The sequence below is a fragment of the Gracilinanus agilis genome, chromosome 1, assembly GCF_016433145.1.
Source record: "Gracilinanus agilis isolate LMUSP501 chromosome 1, AgileGrace, whole genome shotgun sequence".
NCBI lineage: Eukaryota > Metazoa > Chordata > Mammalia > Didelphimorphia > Didelphidae > Gracilinanus > Gracilinanus agilis.
The window spans coordinates 163169870-163193755 of NC_058130.1; the positions used below are offsets into that span (position 1 = coordinate 163169870).

The 23886-nt window shown below is 36.5% G+C and overlaps 1 protein-coding gene and 1 pseudogene across 3 annotated transcripts in view; one reads left to right on the plus strand and one right to left on the minus strand.

Annotated features, from left to right (window-relative positions):
- Positions 1-23886, plus strand: part of NTRK2 (neurotrophic receptor tyrosine kinase 2) — a 404681-nt gene that overhangs the window by 88899 nt on the left and 291896 nt on the right. For 2 of the 3 annotated variants that reach the window (XM_044658576.1, XM_044658583.1), the window contains exons 6-10: positions 3383-3519; positions 4014-4146; positions 7973-8282; positions 12791-12814; positions 19813-19820. In XM_044658576.1, the coding sequence (XP_044514511.1) occupies positions 3383-3519; positions 4014-4146; positions 7973-8282; positions 12791-12814; positions 19813-19820 (612 nt within the window). The remainder of the gene's footprint in view (positions 1-3382; positions 3520-4013; positions 4147-7972; positions 8283-12790; positions 12815-19812; positions 19821-23886) is intronic. The other variant, XM_044658568.1, reaches the window with a different exon arrangement.
- On the minus strand, positions 1294-1938 carry LOC123232533 (annotated as a pseudogene).

Genomic DNA, 23886 nt, shown 5'->3' on the forward strand with positions numbered 1-23886 from the left:
TCATGTGCTACTTCCTATGGGAATCCATTTTCCATTCCCCTATTTGTTAGAGCTCTCTCCCTCCTCTTCAGATTATCATGTATATAATGATCTGTTTACCTACTGAATAGAACATAAGCCTCTTGCAGCTAGGGGCTATTTTATCATAGTAACCCCGGTGACTTTTGCATAATAAATGTTTATTAAATTCTTATTGGATTGAATTAGATATACATGAAATGTTTTTCTCTTAGTACGCTCTGGAGTGGAAATACAAAAGAAAAAATGGTTAATATTTCTGAAAGATATCTTGAAACTAAAAGCTTATTCAGTATTAATAATCTCTAATCATATCAGATTTGGAAACTCTTCTGATGTAGGTTTTTTAAAAAAATGTTGGTATAATTTGTACAACCCAGTGGAATTGTGTGTTGGCTCTGGGAGGGGGGATGGCAGAGGGAGGGAAAGAAAATGAATCATGTAAACATGGAAAAATAATTTTAAATTAACTAATTAATTAAAAATATATTGGTGTAGCACTTTTAATAGAGCAACAGATGCCAGATTAACATGGCTGCAAGCAGTCTGTACTACTCTAATAGTCAATAAGAGTCTTTCTGGGTGACTGGACAAAAGATTATTTTACTAGGTCTCAAAAGAGAATGTTTTGTTAGGGATGGCAAGATAGAAACCAATCCTTTGATGATAGGAAGTTCTTTGGAAAGCCTTGTCCAAGGGGGAATTCCATGTCTCTGGTAATAGTCTTGGCAATGTCCTTAGATAGCATTTCCTGTTCCTCAACAGGAAGTTATGTCCAACCCTTTACCAGGTCTATCCCTTGCTTGGCCTTTTTTCACCATGGTATGTACAGCTGAGGTGATTGCTGTTTTGGAGCCACTAGCACTGGCTGGCAGGGATAGTTGCAGAGGTAAGGACAGTAGATTGGGCTTTTTTATGTCATTGTGATAATAGAATTCCACTTCATCTTTCTCTTCTGAAGAACTGTAGCTGTGGTGCTGGCTGCAGTGGTTGTGTGTTATTGGTTGTGTGTGAATAGAATTAGCTTTAGCCCATTTATAGTTAAAACTCTACTATCAGAAATGATATCATCCTCACCTCCCTTAGTGGGGAGGGGAGATGAGTTACCCACATGTGACAATAAGTAACAAATCAAGAACAAGGGACTGTCCTTTGGGCAGTCCAAATCAGTGTAGAGGCTGCCATTTGTCCACTTGAATTAGAGGTGGACCCACAGGAAGTGACGAGAGACACTATCTCTTCAAGTATGTTGGTTACTTCTTTAGCTAATTCTATTCACACAGTTGTGGTGTCCTTCTTGGTGCCTGTCATAAACTGAGTTTTTGTTCTTTCTTTTTTGGGGGGTTTTCACAATGTGTTTATTTCAAAATTCTGTGCTTTGGCTAGTGCCTCATAGTAGGAGTTCTCAGATCATCATGCATGGGGGTCAAATATATCCTTGGGATAATTGGTACTGAGCCTTTCAATTGAATAGCATTGGATAAGCTTCTCATAAGTGCTCAGATTCCAAAATGCCTTCTTCCTCTGGAAAATGTGGTTCATATCCATCCCTTCCTTTATCTTCTGCTCATGTATTTTTTGTGTTTTGTCCTGGAGAGGACTTGAGTATCTGCCAGAGAGTTCTGGGGGGACTTTATCGTCATCAGGAGACATGTTCCTGACTCTCTCAGAGAAGGATACAACCAACTCCTGAGGCTTTCTCTTTTCTGGTTATGAAAACTCCTTTAGGTCATCAGCCTCAGGTTTTTCAGTCTCTGAATCTTCATCTCCATATTTTCTCCTATTTTATTTGTCCTTTCCCTCAAAACTATTTTCATCTCCCTGAAAATGAGAAAAATCATCATCTTCATAAGCTTAGGACACTAAGCCACCTTTTTCCACCACTGCTATCTTGCTCCTAGCCACAATAATGTTTCTCATACTGTCTATCTTCCTTCTTCCTGACACCAGTGCTCCTGGATGATACTGGGACTTCCTACTGGAAGCCTCTTGACACCCTCACTTCCTCCCCAATCCTAACCTTTTTTTTTCCTTAACAAGGAGCTATTAAAAAAAGTTAATTCCTTCATGATCTCACCCCTATCTTTTCTAGGAGTATCTGTTAAAAGAAGAGAAATCTAAATAAATGGTTTACATTAAAACTGTACAATCATGGAATAGCAAAGCTATAGAACAGATGTAGGAATCATGGAGGTAAATATTCTCACTTTTCAGATAGAGAAATTGAGTTCCCATAGATGTACTCTAAAGAATCTTGGCATTTTAACTTTCTTGAAAAAGAATGGAAGAAAAGAGAAGGAAAGAGATATATAATTAATCAATATGGTTTTTATAAGTGAATATTTGTTTAGGAAACTGGGTTAGGCATTATGAAAAATAGAAATATTAGACACAGATAAGCAAAACATATTATTCTGTAATAACCTTTGTAAGCACTTGTAAAGCTTTGTTGCCAAAAGGCATATTTAGAAATTATGGCAGATAGAAATTGGGGAATGGTGAAACAAATTATGAATAATGTAATGAAATATCATCGCACTGTAGGAAATCATGAAACGGACAGATTTGAGAAACATAGAAAGACGTTTATGGATTGAAGCAGAGTGAAGCGAGCAGAACCCAGAGAACAATTTATACAGTCACTTAAACATATAAAGGAAAACTGTTGGGATCCCTACAATGTCCAACTGTGAATCCAGAAGACCATTGATGAATGTTATTTCCCACCTCTTGGATCAGAGAGGTGACAGAATGATTAGGGCAGAATAAAGAGTGTTTTTTCAAATATGGTCAACATGTGGTATTGTTTTGTGTGTACCTGTACTTGTTACAAGAGGGTCTAGGTTTTTTGAAGAGGGGAGAGTTTTAGAACAACAGTGCAAGGATAGGGACACCGATTCTAAAAAAAAAAAAAAGTAAAGGAACAAAGTAAAAGAGAATCAATTTTTAAAATTCAGTGAAGGAGAATGAAATTCAAAATGGACCACAGATACCCTGGGCTGTACTGAAACTACCATGCTAAATTTGAAATATCTAAAAGAAGAAGTTTTATGTTGTGGAGATTCATGGCTTCATTTGTAATACTCTTTTTCCATATGTTCTTTTGGGAAATATTAGTGTTTATTGATGTTGGTCAAATCAACGATAACAGAAAGGGAAAATTTAAAAATTACAGGAGAACAATTTTTATCCAAATTAAATCTGTAACATTCTTGGACTTGGCTCCTTTTTGTATTTCAACATAAATATCAATGATTAGTTTCAAAGGGCTGGATAATTTATTGGAGTGTTTATTCTGTTGCTTTTCTTTTTCCATAACATTCCACTATTTCACATGTGCTTGTTTTTCCTTCTCATTTTATAGTTGTGCCATCAGCAAATCTGATCACGCCCAATCTCACAGTTGAGGAAGGGAAGTCCATCACATTGTTTTGTAACACATCAGGACATCCAGCTCCTGATGTATCCTGGGAAGTCGGTAATCTGGTTTCCAAACATATGGTAAGGTTTATGTTCAGCTGTGTAATAATTCAGACACATGATATTTCTACTTGAGATAGTATTAAACCTGGTGATCATCATTTAATATTTTCCAGAATACAAATAGAAATGGAAAGTGAGTTTTTGACTTACATATATTTTCCATCTGTTTTTAATCAAGAAATACCAGTGCAGATTGTGTGATACAAGCAGATTTGCATTTTAGTTTATGTACACCCATAGATGGCAAAGTCTATATATCCACAGTGAGGTCTTGGTGACAGCATAAGCCAGGTGAGTCAAATTGCTTGTGCTCTTTTTCCTTAGAGAAAGGTAAGTGGCAAATAAAGGAGTGTTTTAGCTTAACCACCTGGGAATGTAACATCTGGAGTCAGGTACAGGCAGGGAAACTTTTGTGACTTTTTTCCTTGCTTTCGCAAGGTGAGGAAACACAAGATCATTTCACTCTAGGATTCTTCCTAACAATTGATTTTTTTTTGTTTATTCATTTGTAGAATGAAACAAACAAGGCATCGGCCTCCTTAAAGATAACTAACATTTCATCTGATGACAGTGGAAAACAAATCTCTTGTGTGGCAGAAAACATTGTAGGAGAAGCTCAAGATACTGTCAACCTCACGGTGCATTGTACGTAAATAGACGTGCATACATTTTCATTTACAGATTCTTTTGGCTCAAACCCCCTTAACTATTTGGCCTTCAGGTTATTAATCAATGATGTTGTTTAATATGTTAGCAAAACCTACAGATTTTGTGGCGTGTACATAACTAAGATTATTGGCTTCCTGTACGTGGTGCAATCCTTTTTAATGATTCTCTCTCTCTCTCTCTCTCTCTCTCTCTCTCTCTCTCTCTCTCTCTTTTTTACATGGACAAATCCTCTTTAAAGTATCTTTTGATTCCTCTTTCTCCCTGCTTTAAGACTCTTACTTTCTTAGACTTGTCCTATTGGTTTTTTCCTTTTTCTTTAAGTAAATATCTCTTAGTCTATTGGTTTATTTTGTTGATACAACGCATAATTTGAATCCAGAGAATCAAATTGCTTAAAAAAAACAACAACACAAAACTCAAAGTTTCCTTGATATCACTAAAAAAGGTTAATATCTAGGAATATTTTAGGAATTGGAAAAATATTTAGGCATATGTATGTGTGTGTATGTGTTTGTGTGTATGTCTATGGCACAGTAAACACCCTTTGATTTGGAAATGGATTGGTTAGAGTATGGGGTATGTCTTAGGGTTGTGCCAGAGTCACCTACTATTTGATCGTGAGAGACTTTTCTTAAAATTTTAGTGTGACCATTTGTTCAGAGTTTGATTTATTGATTAGCTAGACTTAAGAAAGTCATACAGAAAATATTAATAAGGCAAACTGAACTTAAAAATGTGTCATGCATACATTTTTCAGAAACTAGCACAGCTCTGTCCTACCCAAATAAGAAAAAACATTTTTCTATGGAACATTTTTTAAAAGTACGACAACTTTATTAAAGTATTATATGAAAGTATTATATGTTTTGTGAATTAAGTAACTGATCTTAATAAAATAAGGTAAGAAATTTTAAAATAACATTTTTAGTAGTCCTACATTATGTATCATAAATATGAAAGGCCCAAGTTATGCTACCTTTTAAAAAAATTTCACTTAAGATTTGTTCAAATTATTTCATGTTCTGAGTTAATAAGGGATAATAATGACGTTTTTGGCAATACCTGAATATGTATTATTCATATACATACCTATCAGTTGTGCATGTGTATGTATGTGTTGTACGTCATTATATTTGTGTAGACACATAGCCAATAGCTGGCATTTCCATGCTAGATAATAAAAGCCAAAACTTGGTTCACTGACAACCAATATTGCTACCATGCTTAGCCAGTAATGAACTAATTGTTTGACTCTATGGGAGCATTCACCAGTATTTGTCGAATTGAATTGAATCTGAAGCCTTTCTTATCCACGAACATGTGAAGAGAACTCTTTACATTCAGTTCGGTTCATCAGATTTCCTGGAACATGAGCTAATTATTCAGCACTCTCTGGGCATGGTGGTAGAAGTGGTTTGTCATGAAATAAGAGCAATTCTGAAATGTAAAAGTACCGTTCTCAGTCTTCTTTGTGGAAGATGGGTTTTGATAGCCAGTTTTTGGCACTGACATAAATCTATTTTTCCAGGTGAATTCTCCATGATATAATAGATATGATCCCAAAGATTAAGATTAAATTATTTTTTCAAATAGAATAATATTCCTAAAGGTTATTTGAAAAAAATCATTTTAAGGAATAGTATGGCAAATCTTTCTGTAAGCTGAACAACTACTTTGAAAATAAATAATTGGTTTTTAATTGATTTATTTTTAAAAGGGCGCATTCTTGCCGATGGATTTTCTTAAAATGAGACGAATGACGTATGTGTTTAAAATTTCAATGTACTTGGTTAATACTAGTGATTAGAGGTTTTTGCCTACTTGTAAAATTGACCTTTTTTAAAATCAACCTTTATTTGCTGTTATATTCTATAAAAATTGACCTGACCTGAAATATGTAGGCATTATTGAATGATGAATTCTTCAATGAGGAATCTGTGCTTCAATTAAGGTTCTGTTATCATCCATGTGCCTACCATCGCCATGGAATAAAGCAGGACTTTTTAGCTTTTTTATTTATTTTTTTTATATTCTAAAACCCTTTGGAAGTCTGGTGAAGCCTATGCATGGACCCCTTCTCAGAATAATGACTTTAAAGATATAAAACACATAGAGTTATAAAGGAAACTAATTGTATTGAAAAAAAGATATAGATGCTTTTCCCTACAAGTTATGGATCTCCTGAAATCTATCCATAGACCAAAAGATTCTAGGTTAAGAACCTGGTTTAGGATTTAGGTAGAGTAAGAACAACATGAGAACTAGTAGACATTACCTTCCAGCACCTCTATTCAGAGAATGTCTAATGTGTATACCAAACTTTGGACTTCTGATTATGACTTCTTTTTGAATTTTGATGTGTGTGGGTATAAATTTATGTATATATGTGTATAAATATGTATATGTGTAGGTGGATATATGCATATACATATGCACAGATATCTGTATGTATGTATGTACGTATATACAGATATAGCAATAGGAGACAGAATGATGAAGGGAAAGACCACTGGACCAGAAGTCAAATGGTCTGCATACCAGTCCTTGACTCTGCCACTAGCATGTAACCCTTCATGAAACACTGAAGTTTTTATGGGTTTTACTTTTAAATCTGGGCAAGAAACTTGGATTTGTGAAAGTCATTTGAGAATGTTCCCCCCACCCTTTTTAAAGCATAGAAGACTAGTTTATACCTAGACTTGAAATAACCTATTATCATTTTGCCAGGATCTAGAAATGAACATAGACATTTAGAAAATAAGATTATTGTCATTTTACCTCTAGGATTCCAATACAAATCCACAATTTATGCAAATGGCATGCTGGCTTTAAATGATCATCTGTTTTTGCTAGTATGAAATATAAATTTATTATTCTTCATAAATCAGATTAAGCATTAGCAACAACTTCTTCCCTTATATAATTATTTGCATAGTGTAGTATAGAGAAGGGGTAAGCTTGAAAAAAACTATATGACCCCTTCTCTATACTACAATAGTCTTATCTTCTCAAAACCTCATAAGAGATGGAACCATGTTTTTTTTTAATCTTTGTATGTCTCATGGTGTCCAGAATAATGCCTTGTGCATAGTAGATGTTCAACAAACATTTGTTAAATAGGTGATTGAGTGACATTGTGCTTTCTAGTGTTCTGTTCAATTCAGTAAACATATATTTCACACCTACTGTGTGCCAGATACTTAGCTTGGCAGATACAAAGGCAAAAAAGAAACAATTTTTGAAGTCAAGGACCTTATAGTCTACTGTTCATAATCCACAATGCCATGCTGTTTCTGTCAGTTTCTTTAGAGAGAGAGAAAGAGGGTGTTTCCAGTAATACGTTTTCTACTTCTGTTCATGGCGATACTTTCAAGAAATAATTTTTTCAGAATTTTGGTGCTTACTATCTTGACTCAATCCAGGTAACACTGAGGGGAGTGTAAGTCATAAATTAAAAGAAATGTCAGCCAAACCTCTCCCAGGTTCTAAATTTCCTTTGCGATCTGTCAAGGCTTAGTTATCTTTTTAATATGAGTCCAGTGAGAGGGAGATGGGAGAAGACTGATGGAGACAATGTGTGGGTTTGCAGTGGAGCAGAAAGGATTCTTTCCATGACTTCTTTGAGGAAACCCAATTCAAATTTGATGGTGATGCAATAAAAATTTGGTAGTTTTCAAAGTTGCTGGTAAACTGCATACTCTACTCTAAAAATTAATGAAGAAATCCCTCCAGCATGATCACAATAGGGGGAGGCTATTCCCAGGGCTTTCTGGTGCTATTAACTCTCTCTCTTTCAATTTAGTTGCACCAACTATCACATTTCTCGAATCTCCAACCTCAGACCACCACTGGTGCATTCCATTCACTGTGAAAGGAAACCCCAAACCAACGCTGCAGTGGTTCTATCAAGGGGCCATTCTGAATGAGTCTAAGTACATCTGTACTAAAATACATGTTACCAATCACACCGAATACCATGGCTGCCTTCAGCTGGATAATCCTACTCACATGAACAATGGTGTCTACACCTTAATGGCCAAGAATGAGTATGGCAAAGATGATAAGTGGGTCCAGGCTCACTTCATGGGTCGTCCTGGAATTGATGACGGTGAGTATATGACACCTCTGTGATTGTCAGGTTCCTAATAGTAAGTACATTCTTTTGTTGCAAGAGTAAAAGAATCATTGGATTGCAATAAGTAAGTTGTGAGTTTTTTTGTAGCTGTAGGGGAAACATTATAAAATATATCAATTCAATGAACCTTCTTTGAGTGAATTAGAAAATAGGTAGGGTGTATTATCTAGCCTCTTTGTACTCTGAGGGAGCAAATTGACTCATAAAAATGGTTGAGCAGATACTTAGCCTGAAGTGATTTCATTAGCAAATAAGGAACTTACTTGGCTAGTCTACTTGAGAGACATTTGCAGTGTTAATCATTACACCATCATTTATAGGATGTGAAATTGAGGAGCTTTTGAAGGAGTCATATATAGACGATATCATGGAGAATCTGGCACACTTTGGGGCTATAATCTATGTCCAGCAATAATGCATTGTCTCTGTTCCTTCTGCTTCATTTAGGGGCATAGAATGATGGACTTATGTCTATCATCTGAAGAATTAAGGCATTTATAAAATGAAGCATAAGAATGTGGGAAAGAAAAGTCAAGCACATGAATCTAACAGTTATCTAAGAAGTATCCATTTAGGTAAAGTGAGGCAGAAATGAATGAAAAACTTGGATGATATGAGACAGAAGCTAATGGAATCGTAGTTGCAAATAGTGCTATTTGATTAGGAGTGTTTTTGCTGTAAGTAAATATAAACCTGAAAATATAGGTTTATAAAACAGATAAATCAGAAATTGGCCATTATTATTACAAGAGAACTTTTTGCATTACTAAAAGTTATAACACGGTGATCCTTTAAATCTTAAGCTTTCTTTCCACATAAATTCATTTGTTCAACAAACCTTTGATGGATACCTGCTACTTGCAGGACACTGTTCTAGATTATGTGGTAAATCCAATAAGATCATCACCCTCAATGAGTTTACAGTCCAATAGAACAAATAAGACCTGAGCACAAATAACTATAATACAGAGCAGAATATCTTCGGACATAAAAGAAATACAGAAAGCTAGTATAAATCAGAGTTCCTTCTAGCTGAAGGTATTAGGGAAGGAATACTGGGGGAGAGGACATTTGAACTAGATCTTGATTGATGAAAAGGAATTGGATAGGTAGAAATGGACTAGGAGGAATGGCATTTGAAGTAGAATGAAGGTGTGAAAAATGTGGGGCCATATTCCAGGAGTGGTAAGTAGTCCAGTTTAAATGAAACATAGGGGATGTGTAGGGGTGCATAGTGCAATACAAGATGACAAAGGTAGTTTGGAGTCAGATTATGGAGGAAATTGAATGTCAATTCAGTTCAAGAAATATTTATGAAGTCACTGTTAGTGTACAGAACACTTTGTTCCAAGAAGGGATAGATACAAAGTTTAGGGAGGACATGGTTTCCTTTCTTCGTGAACTTTACAGCTAGAACTTTATTCCTTAAGCAATGAGTTGCCATGGAAAATTTATGAGAGAGAGTGGTGACATGAACAGAACCATACTTTCTGGAGTTCAGTCTGGCAGTAACATGTAGGTTGGATTGGAGCTCAAAGAATAGAGGATAAAGAAAGAGCTGTTAATATATCATTCATATGAGAAGTAGCAGGACCCTGACCTAGGTAGGGTATGACAGTGAGAATCTGGATAAGCTGACAGATGCAAAAGATACTATTGAGTTGGAATTGAAAGGACTTAGTGACATAACGGAGATGTGGAAAGAGGGAAGAGTCAAAGGTGTTTCTGAGGTTTTGAGCTTGAGAGCTTTGAAGAGCGCTAGTGCCATTAACCAATTATATGAAAGTCAGTAAGATGAATCATTTTTTGAGGGTAGATGAATTTGGTTTTTGCATGTTGGACTTGAGATGTCATTGATATTCAGATATCTAACTGGAAAATGGAATTGTGAGTTGAGCTCAAGAGAGAGGATGGAGTTCTACTAGATATCACAATTGAAACTAAAGTTGTAGATATGATCCCAAGGACAAGAGTATAGCCAAGGAATAGACTAAGGGAAAAAAAAACCTTGCTAAATTGAAGGACTGGGAAAAGGAAGGGGAACTAGCAGTGGAGAATGGGAACAGAGTAGTCAGAGGCTGGAAAAGAAATATGAGCATGCACAGTCATGGAATGAGTGGATGACAAAACATTTATTTAGCACTCACCAGGTATAGAGCATTATACTGAGCACTAAAGCAGGGACCCAAAGGGAGATGATATAGGAAGTTTTAGTTAAATGGAGAGGCCTCATCTTATGTCATTTCTAATGAAAACCAGCTCTGTTTCTGAGTTGAACTATTTGACAATGGCAAGAGCACCTTTTGGTGGCAAGCACCTTTCTTTCAGGGTCTTCGGTGGGGCTGTAGCTAGTGTAGAAGAAGGTACTTGCATCTTGACAGTAGGTGTTGTAGGAGAAGAGATTTTCATGAAGGCAGGACTATTTAGCCGGTCAGATAGTATAGAGAGGCCAAGGAGGATAAGAATTGGATGAACCCTACTGGATTGGGTGAATTTTGAGAGGCTTGTTTCAATAGAATGAGGAAGAGGTGAAAGCCAGGTTGCTAGGGGTTATGAGAGTCAAGTATAGATTTCTTGTATAGTATAGATAACTAGAAGGGTGGGAAGGGAAGGAGAGAGGATAATAGGACTTGAGGAAAGTCTTGAGAAAAGGTTTTATTATCCCCACCCTCCACTTAGAGGAGACAGCATGTTTGTGAATAGAGAAGAAAGAACCAAAGGATGGGGTAAAATCAAAGGTATAAACAGAGGAGGGATAATTGATGGAATAAGGTTCTAGTGGAGGTCTAAAGGCATGTGAGGTTTAAGGATTTGGAATAACTAACATTTGTGTAACTTCTTAAAGTTTACAAAGTTTTTTACATATTCTATCTCATTTGACAACATTATCTATATATCTATATTTATATCTATATATCACAAGCTAAAGAAGAATGCCTTAGTAGTCATTTAAAGTACCCTGATTTATAGCAGTTCTATTTATGCATAACTTTGTTCATCCATTCATTCATTTATTTTTTTGCATAACTTCTCAGGCGCACAAATCAAGGTACATCTGTATTTATTTCTCAGATACCTCAGGCAGTTGTCTTTTCCATTAAATCTTCCTCTCAAGTGAGTTTGGATGGATAACTGCTTTAACAATAGTAAATCTTCTGCTGAATATTTTTTCCTTCTATGTTTGGGGGAACATATTTATAACTGAATCCCAGATTTTTTATTTATAGCCACTTCCTGTTTAAAAATATTGGGAATGAGACTTACGTGAAGCTTATAATATTGGGGTTAAAAAAACAGTGAGTTTTCTGTATGATTTTCCAAGGTGTGAGCCAATATTAAGATAAAGATGAGACAGCCCTCTTCAGAATATATTGTCTGTACAAGGCATGTTGAATAATTAAATAAGAATTTAATAAATATTACTTTTAAAGTTCTTTTTTACAGCATTGATCATATTAGCACTCCTGTATTTATGCCCTTGTCTTCACTCTGTTTGCCTCATTATCCTCATCTGTAAAATGAGCTGGAGAAGGAAATGGAAAACTTCTCCTTTATTTTTTTCCAAGAAAAGCCCAGATGGAGTAATGAAGAGTCAGACATGACCGAAACAACTGAACAATTATTATGACAATATTTGTATCCCAATTTTATTGTTAACTTAGTTCATCCTAATCCAGCTAATAATTGAATTTGCTTTTTTTCCCTCAAAAATAACTGTTAGTTTTTCAGGCTTCTCTTTAAAAAAATATTTCATTTTCAAATGTATGATAGACTCTTCCTCTTCTCTTCCTTCCTTTCTTCATTTCTTCCTTCCTTCCTTTCTTCCTTCCTTCTTTTATGAAATATTTCCTGCTGTTTTCAAATTAAAAACAAAGATTCATTCTTACATTTAATTCAGTGGTTCTTTTAAGCTGAAATCCTAATGTAAATCCCACATGCAGGATGAGGAAACATTTCACCTTAGACTACACCTAGCATCCAGCCTTATGTTTCTTTCTATATATAGCTGATAGAATTATATACCAACTCTTGGATTCACTGAGGTGGGAGTATCCACATTAAGCTAAAAATTTCAGATCTCCCTCCTGATATTCACTTCTGTTTATGTGCCAGAGGGAAACAAAGAAATATATTTTTAAAAAAACTAATAGAAAATGAAATGGATTTCTTGTATTAGTCAACAACAAATATTTATTACATACAAGAAGTGCCAGGAATTGAAAGAAAGGCAAAGGGTCCCTATCTTCATAAAGCTCATGATCTAATGATATAAGGGCAAATATTATTCTGTATAATCTTTTATAAATCTGACATATAAGATCACCAGAAAAGATAGCCAATATTCTAACTTAGATTTATAGAGATAGAATTCTAGCTATCAGCCTGTTGTCCCACAGGATACCATTCATAAAACAAAAGCAGAATTTCTTGGTTCAGGGCCAGTAAAGACAAAAAGCTTAGCATTTGGGTTGAACCTTTTCAGAGCAACAATTCTTATCCTTTTTTGGTGTCATTTATCCCTTTGACAGCCTCATGAAGCCTAGACTTCTCAGAACAATATTTATAAATTCATATAATAAAATACATAGGATTACCAAGGAAACAGATTACATTCAAAATATAAAAATGAAATTCATGGGAGCAGCTAGGTGACTCAGTGGATAGAGAGCCAGGCTTAGAGTCAGGAGGGCTTAGGTTCAAATCTAACCTCAGATTTTTCCTAGCTCTGAGACCCTGGGCAAAAGTCACTTAACCCAATTTTCCTAGCTCTTACTGCTTTTCTGTCTTAGAACTTATACAGAGTACCAGTTCTAAGACAGAAGGTAAAGGTTGAAAAACAAAAACAAAAACAAAATTCATGGACCTCAGGTTAAAAACCATTTTAGAGCTTTTAATGCCAAGCCCTTAGTGTTTTGGATTATATGATATGCCTTAACTACAGTCCTTATTCTGAAGGACTTAATTCTGCCATTTGGAGCTCTACTGAAAGAACTTAAAATTCTGGGGCATTAACAGGACCCCAGAGATCAAGGTACTTTCTTCCTTGTCTGGTCTTTGTTGCAAATCTGAGCTATCAACCAGTAATGAGAAGGAAAAGCTTTTTCTTTGCTCCTGAATTGAACATAGCAGATTCTAAGTTTAGATACTGAACTCTGCTCTTGTGGGCTTTACGTTCTGTTTATAACAGAACACAACTTTCTGTCTCAACTAGCGGGAGAGAACTGTTGGCTCTCTTTTGGCATTCTGGGATTTTGAAAGACAAGCTAAAATGTCTCACGTGAGTAGCCTGCAGTCCACATCAATCACGTTCTTTGAGTGTGTGCCATGATAAGGATTGAAGCTAAAAAATTGTAGGGAATAGCCAAATGGAAAGAAGTGGAAAGTATCAGAAATGGGCCAAGAATTATTCATTACTTCTAATCCTAATAATAAAGTGGGACTCTGGGGTGTGCATAGTAAGGAACAAATGTTGAAGATGTTACATGTGTTTCTTTTCTTTTTTTTAACTCATACTGTCTATCTTAAAATCAATACTGTATATTGGTTCCAATGCAGGGGAGCAGTAAGGGGTAGGCAATGGAGATTGAGTGACTTGCCCATGGTCATTCAGCTAGGAAGTGTCTGAGGCCACATTTGAACCTAGGACCTTCCATCTCTAGACTTTGCTATCAAACCACTGAGCCACCCAGATGCCCCCAAGTTTCATGTTTTTCAAGATGTGTGGTGATGTGGTAGAAAGAGCACTGAAGATTGATCTAGTTTTGAATGCCAGCTCTACCACTTTCTACCCATATGACTTTGAACAAGTCATTTTAACTAATATGGGTCCCAGTTTTCTCATCAATAAAAAGGGGATGATGATATCTACTCTACCAGTCTAACAAGATTATTGCAAAAAAAAAAAACTCTGCAAACTTAAGATGACATATAGATATGGGCTACTATTATTCAGTCTTCTCAGCAGTAGGGGTGGGGCATGGTGTGAATTTCAGGTTTAGAACTGTAATATCAGTCAAACAAAAATGTATTTTAAAAATTCAGTCCTAACCCCACTTCAAATATTTGCCCGGTCAAGAAGTTTTCACCTAGTATTTTCCACACTAATCAATGTCCTGACCAGTTTGTATCGGTTACAAATAAAAGAATGTAGCTTTAGTGCTGTGGGTCCTGTTTTCAAATTCTGATGTTTTTTATTTGTTTTATTTTTAAGAGGGCTACATCTTTTTTATGGCTCTTGGATCTGTAAATTGATTATTGTAATGTCCTTGTGAGCAATGACTCTCAGTGGTGAGAAGAAGAGGTTACTTCAAGTAAACCTGGTGCCAGTTTAATATCACCTGGGGTAGGGCATTGTGAGAGATTTCTCCCCAGTTCTGTTTGGTTTTTTTTTTTTTGTTGTTTTTTTTTTTTTGAGGACATCAAAGCATTCCGGCTGTTGATAGGTGAGGAGGAGCTATAATGATCCGTTAAGCAGTAGAAGGGGAGGTTCTTGGTTCTCTGAAGATAATATCAGTAGCTTTGATCACTCTAAATCTGATTCTTAGAAACAAAAGACAAAGAGGAGAGATGAGATGAACATGCTCTTGCTTGGGGCACAGTTGATGCTACAAAAACAGTAGTTAAAAATCCTTTGAAGTCTGAGACCTGTAGATATTATCACTGCCAAAAATTCCTACTTTCTATTTTCTTTTAATTTTTATTGATTGCTTTTGTTTTTTTACATCACCTCTGATACCCAATATGTACCTCTCTTTCCCTCCCAGAGTTCTTCTATTCCTTATAACAAAGAATTTTTAAAGGAGGGGAGGGTTGGTAAATTAACATATCAACTATATCTGGTTTAAGGATGTAGCAGTCCACACCCATATTTTTCAATTAATTTTTTCAATTAACAAGCATTTATTTTCTTTCCTGTACACCTTCACTTCCCACCCCAAACAAAACCCTTGTAGCAAATATGCATAATAAAGCAAAACAAATTCCCACGTTCCCCAAAGAATGTTTGCTTTGCTCAACATACTGAGTTCATCATCTCTCTGCCAGGAGGTGGGTAGCATTCTTCATCATCTCCTTTCTCAGTTTACCTCTGATAGAATCATAAGACTCAGAGATGAAAGGGACCATAGAAGCTATCTAGTCCAACCCCATCATTTTACAGATGAAAGCTGAGGCCAAGAGAGGTTAAATGATTTACCCTGAATCACATAGCTAGTAAGTGTCTTAGTTAAGATTTGAATCCAGGACTTCTTGCCTACTTCACAATAATCATTTGATGATATGTAAGTCACTTGGCTGACACTGGATAGGTTACCAGCCTAGTATTGCTTATCTGACAATTGCCTTAGTTCACTTTATTCAATATGTTATTATATTGCTCCTCAAAAGATTATCATTTTTGCTCAGTTGTGCCTGACTGTTCATGACTCTTTGTGGGGTTTTCTTGGTGTTCTTATAAGGTAGTGTGATACAACTTGGAGCCAGACTTAAATTTAAATTCCATCTCAGTTTCTTACTACTTCTGTGGCCCTGGGCATGTCATTTAGTCTTTTAGAAGTCGGCTTTCCTCATCTGTAAAATGGGAAAGTTGGGTTAAATGACCTCCCATTTCTAAATCTCTCCCCTGCTTATAATAAATTGGATTAATCTCATTTAATTAGCACATTTTCTGAACAGAACATTCTACTGTGTGAAGTAAGGAATCAGATAACAAAGAGAAGAGAAGACTATTCTTCCCTTCAAAAGATTTACAATTTTATGAGAAAAGGAGAATGACAAGGAGCAGAATGATCCTAAATCTAAAAGGTTGCAGAAATAAATGAGGATAAATATAAAACTTTGGCTCAAATGATATCCATCTTAGTCTAGATTACTCCCTAAGCAGTCTTTCATATTGTGGAAGTTTCTTGGAACAAAAGAGCACCTTTATTTTGGGGACTTTATTTTGCCATTAATGAGGATTAAGGGATTCTTCCATTTTTTTTTTGACTTGTGCTGTTATATAAGTATCCAAAAATAATATCATAGAAGGTAAACATTTCTTTGGGGGAATTTCTCAGCCTAGGTCCCTAAAGAGTCCAGAAAGAATGTTACCTGCTAGTGCGTTTACTAGCATAGAGGTCAAATAAAGTGAGTAGCTAAACTGAAAAGGACTAACTGCTGATAATGACCGCCCCCCCCCCCCCCCCCCGCACACACTCCACCCCAATCTCACTCCAGGGTACAGATTTAGTTTATATACCTTTTCAGGCCATCTTAAAGTATGTAGCCAATCAACAACATGCTGTGGCAGGTAAATGAACCCTAAGTAATCAATGCATTGTTAGGTTCGCATATTTGGAAAAGAGATTACTGGAATTTATAGCACTTCCAGATCTGATGGTCACAAGGATGTTGCCCCCCGCCCCCAAAAAAAAGGAAAAAAATTTGGGTCATAAACATGGATTATTTGAGGTGGGTAACAGGGAGGGTCATTGTTAAATGGAGTTTCTAAGTTATATACAACTTTTCTGGCATGGTGCTGCTCTCCCTTCACTATAGCCATTTGATGATTTGCCCAGCGTTGTTTACCTGATCATTGTCTTGGTCTTGTCTCCCTGAGAGGGTGAGAATGTAGAAGCTTGACTTTGCCCCATGGTCATTGATAAAGAAGGAAAAAAAGGAGCATATTCAGAGGAGAAGAAGGTGCTAGAGTGGGTCCACTGAGGGTTCCATTCCTGCCTAAGCAGATAATGTACACAGCCATTTTCAGGCCACATAGAAAGACTGGAGGTAATTGTGCATGCCAGACTTAGGGTAGCTGGCTCCATTTTTTAAACCCAACGAGGAATATCTGTATAGTAGGTATAGTTTAAAAAGCAAAGCTCTTGGCTTGTAATTACGATATACTCACAAGCCAAAGATACTTATTCTGTGCATTTGGGAATATAAGTATTTAAAATTTTTCTTTTGATATCACTGAGAAAATGCTGTATAGGAAATGAAAGCAACATATTACAGACCAGGTCCACTGGCTTCACAAAGCTCCTGTGTCTGTTGACTGTTTCTCTGTCTTTGACTTTATTCATTACTAGGACTTTTTAAATGCCACTCAAGACAACATCACTGCCCCAGAGCTTTTCCTTGAGTTTTAAATATATCTGAGGATATTAAGGGAAAGGGGGAGAGGGAGGAAGAGAGAGGGCGGGAAATTAAAATAAAACAGAAAGTGAAAGGGGAGAGGGAAAACAGAAGGGAAGAGATGGGGGAGACAGAAAAGGGGGAGAGGAAAAAGGGGGAGACAAAGACAGAGAGAGAGGGGGGAGGGAGGGAGGAATGTAAGCAAGAATTTGTATATGTGCACAGAGTAAAAGGTGCTTCAAGCTGGTGGAAGCAAGAATGTATGTGTTGAATTCCTTAAGCTGAATTCTTCAGTTTGTAGATCCTAAGTAGTAGATGACAAGTAGAACATACAGCTGCAGATACAAAAGAGCACGGGTTATTCGAGGTCTCTTCTAAGGCTGTGATGGATCTTATTTAGCTTACAGGCAAAAAAATACTCGTGCAAGATGAAATTGATCCAAGGGGTGGCTACAATTGGAATTTAATCCTACATATGTTAAAAGTACTTTGGTGAACATGAAACTTTGTGTGGCTACTGCCTGGAGAATATAATAAGTCAGTGAGCTTGTTCATAGCTCTTTTAAACAGAAATTAATGAAATAGTGAGCATCAGATTCAGACTCGGGGAGATTGTCCAGAGATAAGTGTCAACCTTCTCTGGTCAAATGCTACTGGCTGTGATATTTCTTCAAGGTTAAAAGCTTCCATAAAAATGAACAGGAAGGTGATTTTACAGTTAACTAGAAGTACCTAAGTGATCAAAGACTTAAGAACCTAATCCATTCTAAATAGGGTGCCCATACTAATGTGTCTTCATTTGAGGCATTAAACTTTTAAGTCTTTTTTTACTGGCATAAATATCTACCCAGGGGGGCATCTGGGTAGCTCAGTGAATTGAGAGCCAGGCCTAGAGACAGGAGGTCCTAGGTTCAAATCTGACCTCAGACACTTCCCAACTGTGTGACCCTGGGCAAGTCACTTAACCCCCATTGCCTAGCCCTTACCACTCTTCTGCCTTGGAGCCAATACACAGTATTGACTCCAAGATGGAAGGTAAGGTTTTTTAAAAAACAAATCAATAAACAAACAAACAAATTAATGAATTAATTAATTGATGGTTAGGCGAATAAATAAATAAATATCTATCCATTTATTTAGATAACAGTCAAAGGACTCAGGTTCAAATCCCATGAGACTTTTTACCTGTGTAACCTTGGACAATCTCACTGGCACTGTTTCTTCATCTGTAAAATGAAGGGATTGGACTAAATTATCTCTGAGGTTCCTTCCAGCTCCAAATCTATGACCTTATGATCCTTTGAGTGGTTTTCTTTGAACATATATGAAAATAAATGGGAAGTAGTATGACTTTTACTTTCTATTTGTTCTCTAACAGGACATACATTCCCTGTGTGTATATCAGGGGAAAAAAACAACAATCTGCAAATGTCAGGAAACATTCTGCCCTCTACTTACCTTCTCTGCCTCCACAATGTATAGTGCAAGCTTCTTGAGGGAAGGGATTGGCTTTCAGTTTATTTTTGTATCTGTAGAGTTTAGCACAGTGCCTCAGACACTGTAGGTACTTGATGAATGCTTCTTGAATTGGATTTGTTTAGCTGACATTTTATTAAGGTAACATGATAGCCTTTTGGATAGACTAGGGTCAGGTGGATGATACAATGGATAATGCTAAGCCTGAAGTCAGGAAGACTCATCTTTGGGAATTCAAATCTGGCCTCAGACACTTACTAGCTGTGTGACTCTTGTCAAATCACTTTTAACTCTGTTTACCTCAGTTTCTCATCTATAAAATGAACTGAAGAAGGAAATGACAAACGATTCTAGTATCTTTGCCAAGAAAGCCTCACATGGGGTCAGGAAGAGTTGGGAGTGACTGAAAATTGACCAATGAACTTGGATAGACCAGTGCAACATTTATATTTTGCCCTGAAGAGCAAAATCTGTTTATATAGTTTTAAGAAGCAAAGTTTATTCATTCAACAGACATTCATAAAGAAGCTAATTGATTCAATAACATATGGAGAGTTCTTTGCACACCTTAAAGCACTATACAAAGTTAATTATCATTTCTGTCCACAGAGTATTTCTAATAAGTTCAGTTATAATTTATGATGAGCTTGCTATTTTCAAGACTGTGTGGGCATCCTGGCTAGAGAGCCAGCCTTGGAATCAGAAGACCATTTATTCAAGTCAGAGGACTTTGATATCTGCTGGCTCTCTGACCCTGGGCAGGTCACTGACCTTGTCTGACTCCCGGGTAACTCTTTAAAACTGTATTGCTAGAGGAAGCGTCCTTATTAGCACAAAAGAAATAACAGGTCTGATCCTGTGCAAGGGACTGTGCTAAGTACTAAAGGCTACTCTGAGAGTAAGAGGTAGGAGAGAATCGAGGGTTGGACTTGGAAGCAGGAAGACCTGAGTTCAGATACCATCCCAGACACTTATTAACTATATGACCCAAGGCAGTTCTCTTAAGTTCTCTGTGCCTTAGGTTCCCCCTCTGTAAATTGAGGGATTGGATTCATTCACATGTAAGGGTCCTTCTATCTCTAAATAGATGATCTTCTGAAATACTGAAGTTTATATTAAACACTCTTGCCCTCACAGAGCTTACGATTGAGTAAATATATCATATCTAAAGAGACAAATCGAATACATAATTTAACATGCTATAACGTCAAAGTTTTGTAGAAGAAAACAGTATGTGATGTCTGAAAAGGATAGTCCTTTTTGACTTTCCTAAGTGTGAAATTTCCCCCAAATATGAGGATTGTGGAAATGTAAAGCTCACCCAATGTCTCTTTCAGGCTTTTTGCCAGCTCTTGTTTCATGTCACCAGGGCAAGATGTGTGTCACGAGAGAATCAGCCAGTTCAGTCTGCATCTCTGCTTTAAATACCTGAGTATGTCCTAAAGAATATGGTTAGGACTTAGATTTATAATAATTATGATAATTAAGATTTATACTTAAATAGCTTTTTGTGTCCCAGGAGCACTAATGTTAATTAATTATGCTTCAGAAAGCTCTTGTGAAGTTGGCAAAGAGAATGCTATTATTTTATCTGTCTTTTGGAAGAGTCATTTGATGTAGGAAAAGTTAATTGACTCTCCCAGTGCTACGAAGCAAGCGAGTCATAGAAATATGCACAAAACCCAGGCAGCCTGAATCCCAGCCCTGATGTTTAATTGTCTACTAAGAGAAGCTTCTACTGAGAAAGGGAGGTGGGGAGCATAGTGAAAGTGGGAGTCATCCTCCAAGTCAAGAAGCTTTAGGTTCAAGCTCTATCTTGGATGCATAATGCTTTTCTTATACTGAGCAAAGTTTTTTTTTCTTTTTTAACCCATACTTTCTGTCTTAATATCAATATGAATACAAAAGAGCAGCAAAGACTAGGCAATCAGGAATAAGTGACTTTCTCTGGATCATGCAGCAAGGAAGTGTCTGAGATCAAATTTGAACCCAAGTCCTCCTAATTCCAGACCTGGCACTCTATCCACTGTGCTGCCTAGTTGTTCCCAAGGTTCTTAATTCATCATTGTTGTAGACAATTTTCTTAGATTCAATTCTGGAGCAGGTACTAATTTAGGTTGTCTGAGAGAGACACACAGAGACAGAGAGACACAAACAGAGAGGACATTTGGTGGAGAAGAGAGAAAGACAAAAAACTACTTTATAGGATCATGGATTTGGAAATGGGAAAGCTTCTTAGAGGCCATATAGCTCAACTCCCCAATTTTACAAAGATAAAAAACTTCAGATTTATATCCTAAGGAACATTTTTTCATAGGATAATAAAGAGATAGTTGAAAAGAACAATTCACTATTGATTTATAGTTCTGCTGTTTTAACATTTAAAAAAAATTTTTAATTCTACTAAACAAATCTGAATCAGAAATGAAAGAGCTTTTTTAGTGCATTTGCAGTAAGCTATCAGCATAAAGGGGGAAAACAGATGTTTCTTTTAGTTATGTATTGTTTGGCTATCTTTTTGGGGCTGTTATTTATACCTTGGCAGTAGAATGGAAAACACATCCCTATGTCATGCCATCTCCCTTCCAAAAATATTATTGTTTTCATCCTACAAGTATGTTTTTCTTTTAAATGTAAGAGTTTTCCAGGCATAAGGTTTAATCATAAGATATAGAAGAAACTGAAAGATCTTGGCTAGGGTAATAAAAAAAAAAGCTAAAGTAAATAGTTCCAGGGATTTCTTAAAAACTCCCTATATCAGGGGCAGCTGGGTAGCTCAGTGGGTAGCCTAGAGACGGGAGGTCCTAGGTTCAAATCTGGCCTCAGACACTTTCCAGCTGTGTGACCCTGGGCAAGTCACTTGACCCCCATTGCCTACCCTTACCACTCTTCCACCTATAAGTCAATACACAGAAGTTAAGGGTTTAAAATAAAAATTAAAAAAAAAACCTCCCTATATCAGTTATTTAGTTTGGAATTAAGAAAATGGTTGGCTTTGGCTTTGCCTCATTCCCAGCACCCTAAGTTTGCTGTATCCCTTATACACATTGGTGCTTAATAAATATTTTATTAATTTGGTTCAAATCAGATTTAGCAATTTTGAGTTTTGGGGTGCCTCAGTTTTAGAGATAGGGATTAAAACTGGACCTGTGTTTTCATGGATTTGGAAACTCCCACCGAGAAAGGTTCTCCACCAATGAAAGTTGTATCTTCTCTACAAGTTATAATATTAGAGTAATAAGAGGTTATTTTTTGCCTGAGGTCAAAAGCCAATATGTGCCATAATTAGTAACCTAAATATCAAAGAAGTCTTTTTGGAGGTGATAAAGAATATAATTAAAGGTACCAGTGAAAGTTATTTCTTCTTTCACCTGGAAGTTTTCAGGATAGCTTCATGCTCCTGAATTCCATCTTTCTCTTCCACTCCCTTTGCCAATGCTAAATGTTAGTTCTTACATCAGAAGGTCAGGAATGAGATATGAAGCCAGTCATGCAGAAACCTGAACTGAATTATTCTTTTCAGAAAATAGAATTTGATTGTCAAGAAAAGGTACCTTTTCTATTATGCCATCATCACACTTTGGCAACAAGAATAATTGCTTAATGGTAGGGTAACTTCCACACTAAGGCAGCTAGGTGGTGTAGTGGAAAGAGTGCCAAGCCTAGAGTTTGGAAAGTTAATCAAATCTTGCTTCTGATACCTGTGACCCTGGGTAAATCATTTAACTGTTTACCTCAGTTCCTCATCTGCAAAATGAGCTAGAGAAGGAAATGGCAAATCATTGCAGTATCTTTACCAAGAAAACCCCAAAATTGGTCACATAGAGTTGGATGTGATTGAAAAACAACTAAGCAACAACAAAAGTTTCTATACTCACACAATATGTGGGCACCAACATCAACATGGTCCTGTTACCTGTTTCATGGATTTGGGGATGATTTTTAGTGTCCCCACAGTCCTAAATTTTCATTTTTTCTTCCAGAGACTATGGTTCAGATCTTCCTCTTACTATCAGAATGACCTCAATCAAGTCACTTAATCTCTGGATCTCAGCTTTGTCATCTGTTACAATGGGAGGGTTGGACAAGATGAGCTCTGAGATCCCTTGCAGCTTGAAGTCTATCCGCCTATTACCTCTTACATAAATCATTAGGGTTGGATTAATCATATCTTACTGTGTGTTAACTTCAGTTTCTAGACACTGAACTTTCACACTTGAGCTGAGTAGTCAACCCGTTTTTTTGGAGCAGCATATTTATTCAAATGAGAATGATAGAAGTTGATTCTCAAGTCTTAATTCTTTCCTTTCCTCTCTATAGGATTCTCTTCCATCATTTTGATACCCATTTAGGAATTCCCAGTGCTCCTTTATTACTATTTAGGGGGCTTCTACAAATCCTTGTGGGTTTCCTTGAAAAATTTGGCGAATAATTTGTTTTTCTAGTCCTTGGATATGTTGCTAACCTGAATGTCAAATTGACTAATACAGTAAATTATTAAATTTAGTGTACCATAATTTAAGGGTCAGTTAGTTTGAATCAAGTAAATAGGAAAAGTTGGTAATAGTTGTCCTGAGTTTCTTAGAGAGATGGGATGTCATCTGTTTGGATACTGCAGCTGGATTTTTTTAAATGAATGGAATTATTATGAGATGATAATAGAGACTTTTTATCTATATGAGCCTCAAAGAGAATGATGGTGATTGTAAGCCTAACAGAGTAAACCTAACAGAAGGTTTCATTTGATTTAACTGTTGCTGGAGGCAAACTACTGGGTTTGATAAAATGGATGGCTTGCTCTATTAATAGTAACATTTTTCATAAACTCTATCTCCAAAGATCTTTCTCCAATGTGGCAAATGCCCTAGGACTTCAGAACAGTGCCAGGTGTTTCCTTTATAAGGGATGAGTCTATCTTTGCCAGACTTAACACTGTATGTGTGCTAGGGAGGGGGGGAGAATACCATGTTACTTGTTCTAGCCACTTT